This window comes from Cololabis saira, chromosome 3, assembly GCF_033807715.1.
Source record: "Cololabis saira isolate AMF1-May2022 chromosome 3, fColSai1.1, whole genome shotgun sequence".
Lineage (NCBI taxonomy): Eukaryota > Metazoa > Chordata > Actinopteri > Beloniformes > Belonidae > Cololabis > Cololabis saira.
The window spans coordinates 4,567,495-4,583,168 of NC_084589.1; the positions used below are offsets into that span (position 1 = coordinate 4,567,495).

Consider the following 15,674-nt stretch of genomic DNA (forward strand, 5'->3'; position numbering starts at 1 on the left):
AGTACCTCAAGTCTCTGGATGTCGTAGGGCTGTCTTGGTTGACACGCCTCTGCAGCATTGCATGGAGGAAGGGGACAGTACCGCTGGAGTGGCAAACCGGGGTGGTGGTCCCCCTCTTTAAAAAGGGGGACCGGAGAGTGTGTTCCAACTAAAGGGATTCACACTTCTCAGCCTCCCCGGGAAAGTCTACGCCAGGGTACTGGAGAGGAGATTACGGCCGATAGTTGAACCTCGGATTCAGGAGGAACAATGCGGTTTTCGTCCCGGTCACGGAACACTTGACCAGCTCTATACCCTCCGCAGGGTGCTCGAGGGTTTATGGCAATTTGCCCAACCAGTCTACATGTGTTTTGTGGATCTGGAGAAGGCATTTGACCGTGTCCCTCGTGTCATTCTGTGGGGGCTCAGTGAGTATGGAGTCCGGGGCCCTCTATTAAGGGCTGTCCGGTCTCTGTATGATCGGAGCAGGAGTTTGGTTCGCATTGCCGGCAGTAAGTCAGACTTGTTCCCGGTGCATGTTGGACTCCAGCAGGGCTGCCCTTTGTCACCGGTCCTGTTCATAATTTTTATGGACAGGATTTCTAGGCGTAGCCAGGGGCCGGAAGGGATCCGGTTTGGGAACCACAGGATTTCGTCTCTGCTTTTTGTGGATGATGTTGTCCTGTTGGCTTCATCGGACCGGGACCTTCAGGGCCGGCTGGGCCGGTTTGAGGCAGAGTGCGACGCGACAGGGATGAGATTCAGCACCTCCAAAACCGAGGCCATGGTTCTCCACCGTGAAAGGGTAGTGTGCCTTCTCCGGGTGGGTGGAGAAGTCCTGCCTCAGGTGGAGGAGTTCAAGTATCTCGGGATCTTGTTCACGAGTGAGGGAACGATGGAGCGGGAGATTGAAAGACGGATTGGTGCAGAGTCCTCAGTTATGCGGTCGGTGTACCGGACCGTCGTGGTCAAGAAAGAGCTGAGTCGAAAGGCGAAGCTCTCGATTTACCGGTCAATCTACGCACCTACCCTCACCTATGGTCATGAACTTTGGGTAGTGACCGAAAGGACAAGATCGCGGATACAAGCGGGCGAGATGAGTTTCCTCCGCAGGGTGGCTGGACGCTCCCTTAGAGATAGGGTGAGGAGTTCGGTCACCCGGGAGGAGCTCGGAGTCGAGCCGCTACTCCTTCACATTGAGTCAGCTGAGGTGGCTTGGGCATCTGTATCGGATCCTCCTGGACGCCTCCCTAGGGAGGTGTTCTAGGCATGTCCCTCCTCCCTAGGGAGGTGTTCCTGGCATGTCCCTCCTCCCTAGGGAGGTGTTCCAGGCATGTCCCTCCAGGAGGAGACCCCGGGGAAGACCCAGGACACGCTGGAGAGACTGTCTCTCGGCTGGCCTGGGAACGCCTCGGACTCCCCTCGGAAGAGCTGGAGGAAGTGTCTGGGGTGAAGGAAGTCTGGGCATCTCTGTTGAGACTGCTGCCCCCGCGACCCAGGAATGAATAAGCGGCGGACGATGGATGGATGGATGGATGGATAAAATATGTTCAGAAATTCAAGTTCTACATTGACAATCTTGTTTTAGCTTTCATAAGACAGACATCTTGAAAAACGGCCGCCATCTTGGATTTTCAGGTGGCTAACGGGCTTTTCTGCATAAATAGGTACTAGGCAATGTTCATGCAAAATTTGGTGCTTGTCTCACAAAGTGAACGATTCTCCTAAAAACCTGACTTAATTTCCCTCACTATGAGAGAGACTTGCCACAAAGGTAGTTCTTAAGAGGGACATATTTATTCCTTACAGCAGAAACACAGAGTAGTTTAAAATAGAGTATCTGTTGGTCCTGGGTTCCAGGTGGGAGTCCAGTAACGCAGTCGGAGTAGAATGCAGGCAGCAGAGTGGATATCCAAGTGTGGGTCCGCAGATGAATATTGAGCTGATTGCGATCCGGTGCTTCCAGTGGCTGAGTTGAAGTAGGCAGATGGATAGGCAATGGTGCTTTTCGGACGGAAAGGAACTGGAACAAAAGACCTGGGGCCTTATTTATAAAGCTTGCTTGCGCACAAAACAGGGCTTGAAAGATGCGCAATACCTTCTACGCAAAGGTTGGGATTTAAAAAAAAAAACAAACCGAAAAATGTGCATATCTTTATGCCAGCCCTGACCCTCCCGTAGGAACTTACTTAAGATATGGGGAACTGGCGATGCAGGCTGGTGCCACAGATCTGTCCGTGGCACTCACGGCGTTTAGCGCAGCAACGACGTGCTGCCACTCACTCGCTTTCTTTTTGTTAGTGATGCCACTAATGTGACCACCAAATAATGTGGTTTTCCTGCCTCCACCTCATCCACAACATCTCCATCTCAGTCTCTGTGAAATTTAGTGGCACGGTGACCTGGCTCGACACATGTATCATTCATCCTGACGCGCAGCAGAAACAGACTGCAGGCAAGCGCTGTGCATGCTCCGCAGGTTCATTTATATGCAAATACAGTCATCAAGTAGTTTGCATTGACCATTCATGGTAAAAAGTACGCGTGTAGAGGGCGGGATATGAGGCAAATTCACGTGCGCAACATTCCAGGTGGACTGTGATTTACATTGCGTGCAGATGCACACGGTTTTATAAATCAGGACTTTTTTGTGTGCATGCAATTTTCGGCTTTTGAGCGCACGTACACTTTTAGTATGAAACCTCAGGGTACACAAACAAAACATTGGTTGGCCATAGCTAACTGAACCTGTAGTTGACAGTACAATCTAGGCGGAAAAACAGTTTTTTTATGGCTTGACCGCCGAAGAGTTAGTGTATTCTATGATGGATAGGCATAGGTATCAAGAAGCCAGTTTATGGGAGTTCACCTGGAGGGAAATACGTGTGGAAGACAGCTAGACCTTCAGGCTTGGTCAATACAATGGGGCAGGAATGCAAAACAAATCTGCTTGTCACTTAAACCATGTCACATTCCGGAGAAGGGCGGCTCTTGTCTTAAGCCGGATCCTGCGGCAACGGCGAAAATTATGTTGGACAGATGGCACCCCCGGCTTCCCTTCCTGAGCAGGAAACAGGTTGGTAACCTGCAGATGCTTCAAACAGGGAAAATCCAGTGGCTGAATAGACCAGATAGTTATGTGCATATTCCACCCTGGGCAGATGAAGGCTCCAATTGGAGGAATCAGACTCAGACGCACTGCAGCATTGACTGCGGGGACAAACGGAGCAGGCAGAAACAAATTCCCTGGCATTGGCCTCCATGGTTGGCCACAAAAAATGACATTCATGGAGAGAAAAAGTGCAGCCAGAACCAGGATGGCAAGCAAAGCTTGACGAATGACAGCCACTGAAGAATATGGGAATGAACAGTGTCAGGAACAAACAAGGGGGCAGCACGTCTAGTACCAGGATCGGTTTGCTGATGTTGAGCCTTTCTGATAACTGACTCAACTTCCCCTGAAACAGCTACTGCGACCGATCCGGGGGATAGAATGGAAACTGGATCTGCAGGGTTTTTTTGGGAGCAAAGAGCCAAGATAAAGGCATCTGGCCTCAAGTGTCTGGTGATAGGTCAGTATGTGAAGGTAAAATTGAACCTCTTAAAGAACAAGGAAGAGGGCGCCTGTCTGGAATTTAGTCTCTTGGCTGTCTGAATGTATGATAAGTTCTTGTGTTCTGTCCAGACTACAAAAATAAATTTAACTCCCTCCAGCCAGTACCACCATTTCTCAAGAGCGAGTTTGACTAATTTCAACTCTTGGTTGTCCACATTATGGTTTTATCCTGTGGACGACAACGGTTTGGACAAGAAGGCACACGGGTGGAGCTGGTGGTCTCGTTCATGAGGTTGGGTACGGCTCCTACTCCCATGTCAGATGAATCTACCTATATAATTAACTGTTTGGAGTGGTCAAGTTGTTTCAGGATGGAGCGGAGATAAAAGTGTCTCGTAGTCTCCTAGTGAAGGTGAGTTTTTTCAAAGGGGTTGATATTTTACTAAAGTTGTGAATAAATCAAGGATAAAAGTCGGCAAAACCTAATAGCCTTTGTAGTTGCATTCTTGTGGTGGGACCTGGCCAGTCTGCTACAGCCTTCACGTTAACTGGATCAGCTTGTAGTTGACCATTTTTTACTATGTAACCCAAAAACGAAATTGTTCCCACATGAAACAAATTTTTCTGCTTTAACAAACTACTAAACTACTACAAACTTACTAAAAGTCTCTAAAGGATCTGCTGTACATGAACCACTTGTTCCTCCAGGGAATGGGAGAAAAATCAGAATGGCATCAAGTCAAATAAACGATCTGATTAATGAAATCTCAGAAGACATAATTAAGTAGAGAGAAGCAGGAAGAGTTTGTAAGACCAAACGGCATCACCAGATACTCGAAATGGCCTGGATGGATGGATGGATGGATGGATGGATGGATGGATGGATGGATGGATGGATGGATGGAGGGATGGAGGGATGGATAGGTATGTAGATAGGTATGTAGATAGATAGATAGATAGATAGATAGATAGATAGATAGATAGATAGATAGATAGATAGATAGATAGATAGATAGATAGATAGATAGATAGATAGATAGATAGATAGATAGATAGATAGATTACTTTAGATGGATGCAGAACACGGTGAGTCACGTTCGTTAAATACAGTCCAAAAACAGTTAAAAACATCGGTGACAATAGTTCAATAGTAGATGTGATAGTTCCTATTTTCTCCAATAACTTTTGAATGGTTTGACATAAAGACTCGTGGGTGGTGTCATCAGACATGGTTTTGAGTCATTGTCCATAATTGGTGCAAATTAGCTCTGCCCCTTCATCTGATTGGTCGATATCTGATAGTTCCTACTTTCTGCCATAACTTTTCAATGGTTTGACATAAAGAGTTATGGGTGGTGTCATCGGACTTTGTTTTGAGTCCTTGACTCCGCTCTGCAGAGAAGGTGACTGGCTGCAACCTCCCATCTCTCCAGGACCCTGAAGCCTCCAGGACCCTGAAGCGTGCAGGAAAGATTGCACCAGACCCCTCCCACCCCGGACACAAACTGTTTCAGACTCTTCCCTCTGGCAGGACGCTGCGGTCCATCAGGACCAAAACCTCACGCCACAAAAACAGTTTTTTACCAACTGCGGCTGTCCTCGTCAACAAGGCCCCGGTCCCCCCTCTCCCCCGTCCACCACGGACTGCCCCCCCATCCCACTCTATGTTACATTAACGTAAAGATTCCAATCCTGACCTTATGCGTTACATTAACGCACATCCTAGGTCACTTTTGCACAGACTCCTACTCGGCACTTTTAAAAACCTCATGTTGTACATTTTCACTCTTTTCATTATATATTTGCTCTTGTATTGCATTGCACCAATCACCACAACAAATTCCTTGTTTGTGTTTTCTTAACAAACTTGGCAATAAACCTTTTCCTGATTCTGATTCTGAAGTGCAGCATAATTTAGAAAATGTCTAGCTTTGCTGAGAACCACAATACTTCTGAATATTTTAAACTGAATGTATTATATATGCGGTTTCCCGCAAATATTATGGTCTATCATCACTCCCAGAAACGTAATTTAAAGGGGACCTATTATGGCATCTAATACCTATTTAAAAAAAGCCTTGAATGTCTTAAAAACAAGCTTTTGATATTTTTTGCTAAATGAATTAGAAATTCAGCCTCTAAACCATGTCTTTACTTTCCCAGTCTCTAACCTCCTTCTCTATGCCGGATTCTGAGTGGGCGGGGAGGCTTTGATAATGAGGCTCTGTGCTGATTGGCTGCCTGAATGACGCGATACACCGCTACGATAAAATGGCGGAAGCTCCGGCTGGCGGAATTACACAGTGTCCTATCTGCATGCAATGCGAGAGAGCGTCAACGACAAAATCAATTCCATTGCTTTATTTTCTATTGGACTGTCCTAACATCGTGCTACGCAGCGCGATGTGGCGCGCCGTTTTGAGCTGAACATTTGTCGGACGCCCGGCTGCTCCTATTTTCTTCCCGTCGCTCGCGTTGAAAGCCGGTTGAAAGCCGGTTGAAAGCGCTGTAGGAAACAGCCATGGATGAGGAACGACTTTTATTGGTGGAAATTGCACGCGCTAGGGCCTGTTCATCGCTGCTTGCAGCTTTAATTCACATTATTCTTTATTTAAGCAGAATGGAAAGCTGAGGGTGTCCTCAGAACATGTGGTGGCTTTTACTCTGGAAAATGTTCCATGTGAGTGTGTGTGCATGTATGTATATATTCGTCACGCCGTCACGCAGGCAAATAGAAGCTGTTGAATTTGATATTTAACTCAATATAAGTAAGATTGGTTGTTGTTTTTTTTTCTTGTCATTAAACTGAAATTGAATTTTTCAGGTATGTTGAAACAAAACAGCTCTATATTTCATTTTTCCATTTTCTTAAATAATACCAACTGAATCTAACATGATAGTCATGATATGTTGACATTATGTACTATTGTTTTTTTCTGTACAGATCGGTACCTGGGACCCATCAAGTGGACTGAACATGACAGACCAAAACCAAAAGGGGAAGACAACTAATGTCTCTGATTCACTGTCCAATCGATCCTTGATTGTCTCCACAATACTGGTACTTTATTTGTTCAGTATATTTATATTTTTGTTTACATTTTTTTTCGTTAGTCATTCAATCATTCTTTATTGTGTTAAAATTACTTTATTTTTAGCACTTTCGCAGGTTCTAGTTTTTTGTACTAAATATAGACTTATTGATTCAGGAGCAGGAATTCTTAGGTGCATTACCTATAATAATGCATCTAAAGTACAGTTACACATCTAAGACTCTATCCAAAGATATCATTATTTTAAAGTTTTTCCTCTTGAAAAATGTAAAAATACTTGTTACCGTTTTCAGCTGCCTATTCAGCTAATGCACTCAAAAGCACTTTACTCCCCATTCAGTTGAATGGGATGATTGGTAAACAGTACTCACGAAAGAACAATCCCAAACAACATATACATATTCACCAGTCATCGTCATCGTCGCAAAATATATTCATATATAAATTTGAACATAATAGACAAATAATATTAACAACAATTCCAATTTAATAAACTTGTAAGTATTTATACCTTCAGATATGACATCGATTGATGCAAATTGTCTGAAAATGGATATGAAGAAGCAAAACTTATTTAGTCATACCCCTTCTCCCTCTAATTGCCCTTATAGCAACCTTGCTTGTTTGATTTCTATACTTATATCCAAAATTCACAGAAAATAATTAAATAATTGAATAAATACATATATATATATGTATATATATATATATATATATATATATATATATATATATATATATATATATATATATATATACACACACACATACTCATACATACACATACATACATGCACACACAAAACAAACTGTATTCAAACCTATATATCATCAACCACACAGCAGGTCCTTGTGAGACAATCACACCTAAATACACATTCACAGCCACCATACCAACACAGGCACCTGAGTCCCTCGCACCAATGCCAGAAAGCCAGCCAAGGCCCACCCACCCAGACAACCTCAGGGACAAGCCCACCCCAGCCGAGGATCAAAGCCATCCCAGCAACTGTAGAGAGGGGCGGAAGACACCTATGCCAAGTCCCCAGGATCGATACAGAAAAGCCAGAACACCCCACCACACACACACACACACACACACACACACACACACACACACACACACACACACACACACACACACACACACACACACACACACACACACACACACACACACATACAGCCACCACTAGGCACAGAGCGAGAACCAGCGAAAGTAGCCGGGCTTCAACAACAGCAGCATCAGGATGCAGCAACAGATGACCAGGAGAAGTGAAGTGGGCCAAGCACCACATGCAGACACAAAGCATACACACATATTTACAGTGCAGAGTAGTGATACCAGTCACTTCCCCTCTTCACCACAGTACCTTTGCTAATCACCAGTTTGAGTCTTTTTTTAAACAGACTCCTGCTTGGCCTTTGCTTCAGGTCTTTTTGAAATTTATTCCAGACCTTCGCACCCCACACTGAAATGCACATGGTGGTTCGAACCCTCAAGGTTCTGAAATTAAGGTTATCCCTGTAATTATAGCCCCCCACTCTATCAGTGAACAGTTTTTTAATATTATCTGGTTGATGTTTAATTCTACCTTTATACATCAACTAAGCTGTATCAACAACTGTATGTTAGTATGGTCGTGGAATCCTGCCTTATGAACCATTCTGATGGAATCTTTTTTGTAATGTGCATAACGGTCGCAGCAGGGTTTTGTAGGTGTTGCCCCATACTTCCACACAGTAACTCAAGTAAGGCATAATGAGTAAACAATATAGAATATGAAGTGGTAATGAAGTCTTTTGAGCGCCTTGTGCTGCCACACCTCTGCACTTCATCCTCCAGCACCTGGACTCCACAGGAACCTACGCCAGGATCCTGTTCGTGGACTTCAGCTCTGCTTTCAATACCATCATCCCATCTCTGCTCCAGGACAAGCTCTCCCAGCTGAACGTACCTGACTCCACCCGCAGGTGGATCACAGACTTCCTGTCTGACAGGAAGCAGCGGGTGAAGCTGGGGAAACATGTCTTTGACCTTCGGACCATCAGCACCGGATCCCCTCAAGGCTGCGTTCTCTCTCCTCTGCTCTTCTCCCTGTACACCAACAGCTGCACCTCCAGTCATCAGTCCGTCAAGCTCCTGAAGTTTGGGGACGACACCACCCTCATTGGACTCATCTCTGATGGTGATGAGTCCGCCTACAGGTGGGAGGTCGACCAGCTGGTGACCTGGTGCCTACAGGTGGGAGGTGGACCAGCTGGTGACGTGGTGCGGTCATAACAATCTAGAGCTCAACGCTCTAAAGACAGTGGAGATGATAGTGGACTACAGGAGGAACGCAGCCCCACCTGCCCCCCTCACCCTGTGTGACTCCCCAGCAGACACTGTGGAGTCCTACCACTTCCTGGGGACCACCATAACCCAGGACCTCAAGTGGGAGCTGGACATCACCTCCCTCATCTTCCTGGGGACCACCATAACCCAGGACCTCAAGTGGGAGCTGGACATCACCTCCCTCATCTTCCTGGGGACCTTCATAACCCAGGACCTCAAGAGGGAGCTGAACATCACCTCCCTCATCTTCCTGGGGACCACCATAACCCAGGACCTCAAGTGGGAGCTGAACATCACCTCCCTCATCTTCCTGGGGACCACCATAACTCAGGACCTCAAGTGGGAGCTGGACATCACCTCCCTCATCTTCCTGGGGACCTTCATAACCCAGGACCTCAAGAGGGAGCTGAACATCACCTCCCTCATCTTCCTGGGGACCACCATAACCCAGGACCTCAAGTGGGAGCTGAACATCACCTCCCTCATCTTCCTGGGGACCACCATAACCCAGGACCTCAAGTGGGAGCTGAACATCACCTCCCTCATCTTCCTGGGGACCACCATAACCCAGGACCTCAAGTGGGAGCTGAACATCACCTCCCTCATCTTCCTGGGGACCACCATAACTCAGGACCTCAAGTGGGAGCTGGACATCACCTCCCTCATCTTCCTGGGGACCTTCATAACCCAGGACCTCAAGTGGGAGCTGAACATCACCTCCCTCACCAAAAAAGCACAGCAGAGGATGTACTTCCTGTGGCAACTGAAGAAGTTCAACCTGTCAAAGAAAATGATGGTGCAGTTCTACACGGCCAACAACTCTCTCTCTGACCTCTGCTCCACCTCCACTGGCTCCCCCCAGGGCTGTGTGCTCTCCCCCCTGCTCTTCATTGTCTACACCGATGACTGCAGAGCCACACAGCCCAACCGCCATCTGGTCAAGTACGCTGACGACACTGTTCTCCTGTCGCTGCTGTCAGGCCCCTCACAACACCACGGATCCGCTCTGCAGGAGTTCGTGGAGTGGTGTGACAGCTCCAAACTGGAACTAAACCCCAGCAAGACCAAGGAGATGGTGGTGACCTTCTCCAGTAGACAGAGGGATCTGGCTGCTGCAGTCACCACCACCATCCACGGGAAGCCAGTGGAGAGAGTTGTGGAGTACAAGTACCTGGGCACCATTTTCGACAACCACCTGAAATTCTCTGCCAACACAGAGGAGATTCTCAGGAAGTGTCACCAACGGCTGTACCTCCTCAGGAAACTCAACTCCTTTGGAGTCAGCACTCACATCATGATGACTTTCTACTACGCCTTCCTGGAAAGCATCATGACCTTCTCCATGACCTGCTGATTCCACTCCCTCAGCACCCAGAACAGGAACAGACTGCAGAGCACTGCATCACTGTGCTCGAAAATCATCTGCCTGCCGGTCAGAACTCTGTCTGTGGTTTTCAACCAGCAGGCCCTCAGCCAGGCAGCTAAAATCATGAAGGACCCCTCCCACATACTCCATCCCGCATTCCAGTGGCTCCCCTCCAGGAGGCGCCTGCGCTGTGTCGCCTGCAGGACTGAGAGGAGGAGAGCTACTTTTGTCCCCAAAGCTACCCTGCTTTTTAATTCCAGCTGCTAACCACCATCCCCCACATCCACAGACCCCCCCCCCCCCCCGGACTACTCCATACTTCTGTTACACTGTCGACACTTTACTTTATATTGCCACTTTACACTGTATATATTTTTAATTTATACCACAGTCACTCTAATGTACATTTTTTCTGACATTCTTATATTTATATATTTTTGGTAAATTTTTTGCTATCTGTTCATTTTATTTTATTTTATTATCCTATTCTATACTTCAATGTCCTGCTGCTGAGTTGCCTTGAAATTGCCCCTCGGGGATAAATAAAGTTTTCTGAATCTGAATCATCATTTCCTCCATCCTCACCTACTCCATCCTCACCTCCTCCATCACCGTCTGGTACGCTGCTGCCACTGTAAAGGACAGGAGCAGCTGCAGCGTATCATCTGCTCTGCAGAGAAGGTAATTGGCTGCAACCTCCCATCTCTCCAGGACCTGCAGCCTCCAGGACCCTGAAGGTGCAGGAAAGATTGCAGCAGACCCCTCCCAACCCGGACATAAACTGTTCCAGACTCTTCCCTCTGGCAGGAGGCTGCTGTCCATCAGGACCAAAACCTCATGCCACAAAAACTGTTTTTTTCCCGCCTGCAGCTCCTCATCAACAAGGCCCCGGTCCCCCATCTCCCCCGTCTACCACGGACTGCCCCCCCCATCCCACTCTATGTTACATTAACGTTAAGACTCGAATCCTGACCTTATGCGTTACATTAACGCACATCCTAAGTCACTTTTGCACAGACTCATACCCGGCACTTTAAAAAACCTAGTGTTGTACATTTTCACTCTTTTCATTTTATATTTGCTCTTGTATTGCATTGTACCAATCACCACAACAAATTCCTTGTGTGTGTTTTGTTAACAAACTTGGCAATAAACCTTTTTCTGATTCTGATTCTGAAGTGCAGCATAATTTAGAAAATGTCTAGCTTTGCTGAGAACCACAATACTTCTGAATATTTTAAACTGAATGTATTTAATATGCGGTTTCCCACTAATTTTATGGTCTAGGGCTGGGCGATATATCGAGTATAGCCGATGTATCTCGGCTTCTACTCTGTGCGATGTACAAAATTACTCTATCGTGCATATTCGAATATAAATTTTCATGCATTTTGCTTGCTATGGATGGATGGATGGATGGATGGATGGATGGAGGGAGGGATGGATGGATGGAGGGATGGATAGGTATGTAGATAGATAGATAGATAGATAGATAGATAGATAGATAGATAGATAGATAGATTACTTTAGATGGATGCAGAACACGGTGAGTCACGTTCGTTAAATACAGTCCAAAAACAGTTAAAAACATCGGTGACAATAACTCACACACAATATTTAGAAGAAGCTCAAAAAACGCACCTCACCGCGAGTGCATCGCTGTAACAATAAGGTGACGTGACCACGCTGTGCCCGCAGTCCCCCCCCCCGCTTCCGCGGCAGGGAGCTGCACGTGCAGTACATGCACGAAAATGCACGAACACACCTGTATCATGTTGCAACTTAAAGAAAAGTCTCTTGGCACCATGGCCTAAACCGAACAGGAAGTAGGCCATTTTGGATTAATCGTGTCATTTTGGCGCAATTTATGCCATTTCCGAACTGTAATGTGCACCCAGGTGTGTTATACATCAAAATGTGCGTCTCAATCCTGCGACGATAAGCATTACTTTTTTCAGTCAAAAGCGTTACCGTGGCGACGATAGACGCCAAAAAGTGCGCTCCCTCCTTCTTCTGATTGGTCGATATTTGATAGTCCCTATTTTCTGCCATAACTTTTGAATGGTTTGACATAGAGAGCCGTGGGTGGTGTCATCTGACTCGGTTTTGACTACTTGACCTTCATTGGCATGAATTAGCCCCGCCCCTTCTTCTGATTGGTCGATATGTGATAGTTCCTATTTTCTCCAATAACTTTTGAATGTCCAGCCACCCTGCGGAGGAAACTCATCTCGGCCGCTTGTATCCGCGATCTTGTCCTTTCGGTCACTACCCAAAGTTCATGACCATAGGTGAGGGTAGGGGCGTAGATTGACCGGTAAATCGAGAGCTTCGCCTTTCGACTCAGCTCCCTCTTGACCACAAAGTGTTGTCTCTCGGCTGGCCTGGGAACGCCTCGGACTCCCCCCGGAAGAGCTGGAGGAAGTGTCTGGGGTGAGGGAAGTCTGGGCATCCCTGCTGAGGCTGCTGCCCCCGCGACCCGGTAACGGATAAAGCGGGAGAAGATGAGTGAGTGAGTGAACTTTTGAATGGTTTGACATAAAGACTTGTGGGTGGTGTCATCAGACATGGTTTTGAGTCATTGTCCATAATTGGTGCAAATTAGCTCTGCCCCTTCATCTGATTGGTCGATATCTGATAGTTCCTACTTTCTGCCATAACTTTTCAATGGTTTGACATAAAGAGTTATGGGTGGTGTCATCGGACTTCGTTTTGAGTCCTTGACTCCGCTCTGCAGAGAAGGTGACTGGCTGCAACCTCCCATCTCTCCAGGACCCTGAAGCCTCCAGGACCCTGAAGCGTGAAGGAAAGATTGCACCAGACCCCTCCCACCCCGGACACAAACTGTTTCAGACACTTCCCTCTGGCAGGACGCTGCGGTCCATCAGGACCAAAACCTCACGCCACAAAAACTGTTTTTTACCAACTGCAGCTGTCCTCGTCAACAAGGCCCCGGTCCCCCCTCTCCCCCGTCCACCACGGACTGCCCCCCATCCCACTCTATGTTACATTAACGTAAAGATTCCAATCCTGACCTTATGCGTTACATTAACGCACATCCTAGGTCACTTTTGCACAGACTCATACTCAGCACTTTAAAAAACCTCATGTTGTACATTTTCACTCTTTTCATTATATATTTGCTCTTGTATTGCATTGCACCAATCACCACAACAAATTCCTTGTTTGTGTTTTCTTAACAAACTTGGCAATAAACCTTTTTCTGATTCTGATTCTGAAGTGCAGCATAATTTAGAAAATGTCTAGCTTTGCTGAGAACCACAATACTTCTGAATATTTTAAACTGAATGTATTTAATATGCGGTTTCCCGCTAATTTTATGGTCTAGGGCTGGGCGATATATCGAGTATAGCCGATGTATCTCGGCTTCTACTCTGTGCGATGTACAAAATTACTCTATCGTGCATATTCGAATATAAATTTTCATGCATTTTGCTTTCAGCCGCGGGCATTAAATGACAGACTTTTCTCACTCTCTCGTCTCGTCTCTCCTTCTCTGAGACATAAAACAAGCGCACCCTGTTACACATGTCAGTCACGTGCTGTCGTGTGTGCATTATCATTGGCCCCCGACCAGCTGCTGGTGTCAGTGCTGCTGTCCGGGACCGCCTGTCACTTCCCCGCTTTAACTTTACTTTAACTTTCCTAAACTCGGCCTGTTTGCGCCGTGAGCTCATCTGCGCGGTTGCTACGCGCGGCGGACTCTTTTCAAAGCTAACCGGTTTAGTAAAGACGGGAGGGGACGTTTTCTCCTTGCACGACGTGCACGGGTCTGTGGAGAGCTGAGGACCGCTCAGCGTGACACGCGCAGCCGAGCCTTTAGGCTGATTTATGGTCCCGCGTTACACCAACGTAGCGCCCTCGGCGTAAGCGCGCATCGCCGCGTCCCCTACACCGTAGGTTCTGCGTAGATTTAACGCGGAACCATAATTCAGGCTTTTCTCTTCCAGAACTGAGAAACGTGTTTCTTAAATGTGGCCACATGAAATCAATCACTATCACCGAAACAAAGTCAAACAAGACTATATGACGTCATATTTCTAACAATAAGTGAAAGTGATGCAAAGTAAAGGAGGAGAGAATGAAACATTGCACCTACAATTTAATATAAAGGTGCTCTAAGGGGCCCCTGCTGCTCAGAGCAGCTCATCCTGGTAAAACCAGGTGAAACCTGGTCATCCTGGTAAAACCAGGACCAGAAGATGTTCTTAGCAGATGTTCTTCAGACGGGAGTCAGAGAGATGCAACGTGCACATTCTGTTTTGAAATGACACTTTTTATGTTTGTGCCACTCACTGCTTAGTAACTGTTTAATAAATACAGTTTTGGTAAATTTGACTTATTCCCCGTTTTTGCATGAAAGTTTAAAATGAGCATATATTAATGCAGTATGAACAAGAATGTTTTAATGTAGACGTATAGAATCATCATACTGGTGTGATTGTAGCATCAAAGTGTTAATTCAAGGCTAAGGCAAAATATCGAGATATACCTATATCGTGTATCGTGACATGGCCTAAAAATATCAAGATATTAATAAAAGGCCATATCGCCCAGCCCTATGGTCTATCATCACTCCCAGAAACATAATGGGGACCTATTATGGCATCTAATACCTATTTTAAAAAGGCCTTGAATGTCTTAAAAACAAGCTTTTGATTGTTTTTGCTAAATAAATTAGAAATTCAGCCTCTAAACCATGTCTTTATTTTCCTGAGTTGAGTTTTACCCTCTGCCTCTTGCTGAGTGCAGATGCAGACTTTTCTTTTCTGCAAAACAATTTCTGGAAAGCAGGACCTGGATACCTTACCACCGGGAGCTATTTATAATAGTTACTTAAGTCTACCACTTTTATTTTAAACTGTTTTAGTACTCTGTGAGCATAGCTTATCAGCAGCACGAGCCTGCGCTATCGTGACGGGGATTGAGGAACTCAGCTAGCAGCAGCTAGCAGAAGCTAACTAGCAGCAAGATGCCTCCCTTTTCCTTTTCCATGGATGATTACCACAAACTGCTCCAGAAGATAGCAGTACTGGAAACGAAAATTCACAGGCTCGAAGTGAATGGAGAGATAAATGGACAATATGGGAATGAATCTACTCTGCCGACTTCCCAAAACGGCAAAAGGGAGCTAACTAACACCACCAAGACGACATCAACAAGCCCTCCCTGGAACTCTCTTGGTGCGAAGCCAAAGCACTACAAATCGCCTCCCTTGGATCTGAGAAGACGGTTATCAGGCAGAACCCAGCACCTGGTGACCTTGGACGACATAGAGTGGCCTGCACTTCCATCGCACAGAAATGGCTATTCAACCCCAGTACCCGGCAACAGGAGGAAGGCTACAACAACGGCTAAGAG

General features: G+C 46.3%; 1 protein-coding gene across 1 annotated transcript in view; it reads left to right on the forward strand.

The window, feature by feature from the left end:
• The window catches only part of grik2 (glutamate receptor, ionotropic, kainate 2), a 540,292-nt gene that overhangs the window by 330,213 nt on the left and 194,405 nt on the right, over positions 1-15,674 (forward strand). Inside the window, exon 10 of the mRNA XM_061715437.1 lies at positions 6,480-6,596. Within this exon, the coding sequence (XP_061571421.1) occupies positions 6,480-6,596 (117 nt within the window). The remainder of the gene's footprint in view (positions 1-6,479; positions 6,597-15,674) is intronic.